Source organism: Cajanus cajan, chromosome 5, assembly GCF_000230855.2.
Source record: "Cajanus cajan strain Asha chromosome 5, NIPB_CcT2T_4, whole genome shotgun sequence".
Taxonomy (NCBI): Eukaryota; Viridiplantae; Streptophyta; class Magnoliopsida; order Fabales; family Fabaceae; genus Cajanus; species Cajanus cajan.
Genome location: NC_138521.1, coordinates 57,677,115 through 57,679,070, shown reverse-complemented (window position 1 = coordinate 57,679,070; position 1,956 = coordinate 57,677,115). Strand labels below are relative to the sequence as shown.

The window sequence follows — 1,956 nt, the reverse complement described above, 5'->3', positions numbered from 1 at the left end:
AAGTGAACCCTAAATCCCGTTTGCATCATTTTGATTCCTTTTGACGCTTGAGATTCCGGTGAGGGTGAGGGAGGACGAACGAGAATGCCCGTTACGTGACTGAAACGTGTCTCGACACCGACTGGATGGGCCGCGAGGTCTACGGAGGAACGGTTGGGGAGGGCAAGGCCTATGATAGGGGCGTGCGCGCGGGTGCCTTGGGCCGTTGATTTCTTACTTTTTTTTTGTTTCGTTTGACAGATGGGAAAACATTCAAGAAGCCTCGGCGTCCGTGCGAGAAGGAGCGTCTTGATGCGGAGCTGAAGCTTGTCGGAGAGTACGGGCTCCGGTGCAAGCGAGAGCTGTGGAGGGTACAGTACGCCCTCAGCCGCATCCGCAACAACGCCAGGAACCTTCTGACACTCGACGAGAAGAACCCTCGCAGGATCTTCGAGGGCGAGGCTCTACTTCGCAGGATGTTCCGCTACGGTCTCCTCGACGAGACCCAGAACAAGCTCGATTACGTTCTCGCTCTCACTGTCGAGAACTTCCTCGAGCGCCGCCTCCAAACCCTTGTTTTCAAGTCCGGCATGGCCAAGTCCATTCACCACGCTAGGGTTCTCATCAGGCAGAGGCATATCAAGTTCCTCCGTTTTCGCAATCTCATTGATGGTTGTGTTAGTTGCGAGTTAATTGTGTTTTGTTTTGGTGAATTTTTTTTATTTTTTGGGCGCTGTGTTTGTTAGTTTATAGTAGTATTGTGGACTAATTGGATATGTTTAGGGAAATTTCATTTTTTGATTTGCCTTTTCACTTTGTTGGATTGCCTGCATTTTGTGATGAAGCCCCATTTGTGTGATTTTGTGTGTTTGGGTAAACCACATAATTATGATTCTTGTGGTAAACCACATCAGGAGGAATAGGGTTCAATTATTCTTATGCAAGTTGTATGTTGTTTATATAAGCTGTTTGGGTAATATAAAATAAGATCAAACAAATTAGCTGCAAATGAGATTGAGTATGATTGGATATAAGTTTAAAAGATTTTGTGTGCTGGAAAAGGCTTTTTATTTTCTGTAGGGGGAAGTACTCAAGTTTTTCTGAGCTTGTATCCATTTAGATTTTAGACTCATAATGTTTTTGCGTAATTTTGATTTTAATCATGTAGGGTTTATAAAAGGACCTTGTTTTGCATGAACTGAATGGGGGTTTATCATTCTTTTGATTTTCTGGTTTTATTCGCTTGAAGATGAAGCTGTCGATGTATGCTATCTATTGTTTTGGTGATGGCAATTTTTTATTTTTGTTTTGGGATTGGCAGGGTTGGTAGGCAAGTGGTGAACATTCCATCTTTCATGGTGAGGGTTGACTCTCAGAAGCACATTGACTTCTCGCTTACTAGTCCTCTTGGTGGTGGACGCCCCGGAAGAGTGAAGAGAAAGAACCAAAGGGCTGCTGCTAAGAAGGCTGCCGGTGGTGATGGGGATGAGGAAGATGAGGATTAGACTGTTAATTTTGTCTTTCTCTAGTGGTATTAGACCTTGTGCCACCTTTTACCTTGCTTCCCTAGTTTATGCTTATTGATTGTTATACTTTTTCCGTTCTTGGTTCCTTGTTTGAGAATATAATTTGCGTGATATATTATGTTTTTTGAACTTAAATATTTTAAAGTATCAAGATTTTCCCTTAATAACTTTGGTGGTGATTGATTGGTTTACTGGCATCTACTTATGAACTTGTAGTGTCCCCTGAGTATTTTCACCTGGTTTAAAACATCATAATTTCTTTGGTGATTGAATCAAACATGTCTGTGTTACTCTAGTTTTACGTCCCTGAAGATATACAGGGAAAAGCTTGAGTCTCGTTCATAGTAATTAAATAACATTATTAGGTTATAGCATGGGCAATGTGAGTCGGATAACTTCTAAGCCACACTACCACACTGACATGTAAAAGCATGTTGGGGCTTAAACATTA

General features: G+C 42.1%; 1 protein-coding gene across 1 annotated transcript; it reads left to right on the top strand.

Annotated features, from left to right (window-relative positions):
• Positions 1 to 354: 354 nt before the first annotated feature.
• Positions 355 to 1,640, top strand: LOC145958385 (small ribosomal subunit protein uS4-like). Its single transcript, XM_083075446.1, has 2 exons — positions 355 to 622; positions 1,301 to 1,640. The coding sequence occupies exons 1-2, from the start codon at positions 456 to 458 to the stop codon at positions 1,482 to 1,484; spliced, it is 351 nt and encodes a 116-aa protein (XP_082931572.1). The 5' UTR covers positions 355 to 455; the 3' UTR covers positions 1,485 to 1,640.
• The last annotated feature ends 316 nt before the right edge of the window (positions 1,641 to 1,956 follow it).

Bases quoted from the DNA above. Each gene is read 5' to 3' on its own strand.
- LOC145958385 (XM_083075446.1), top strand. From the start codon at position 456: ATGTTCCGCTACGGTCTCCTCGACGAGACCCAGAACAAGCTCGATTAC. The intron at 623-1,300 runs GTTCCTCCGTTT...TGGGATTGGCAG, and splicing joins ATCAGGCAGAGGCATATCAA to GGTTGGTAGGCAAGTGGTGA.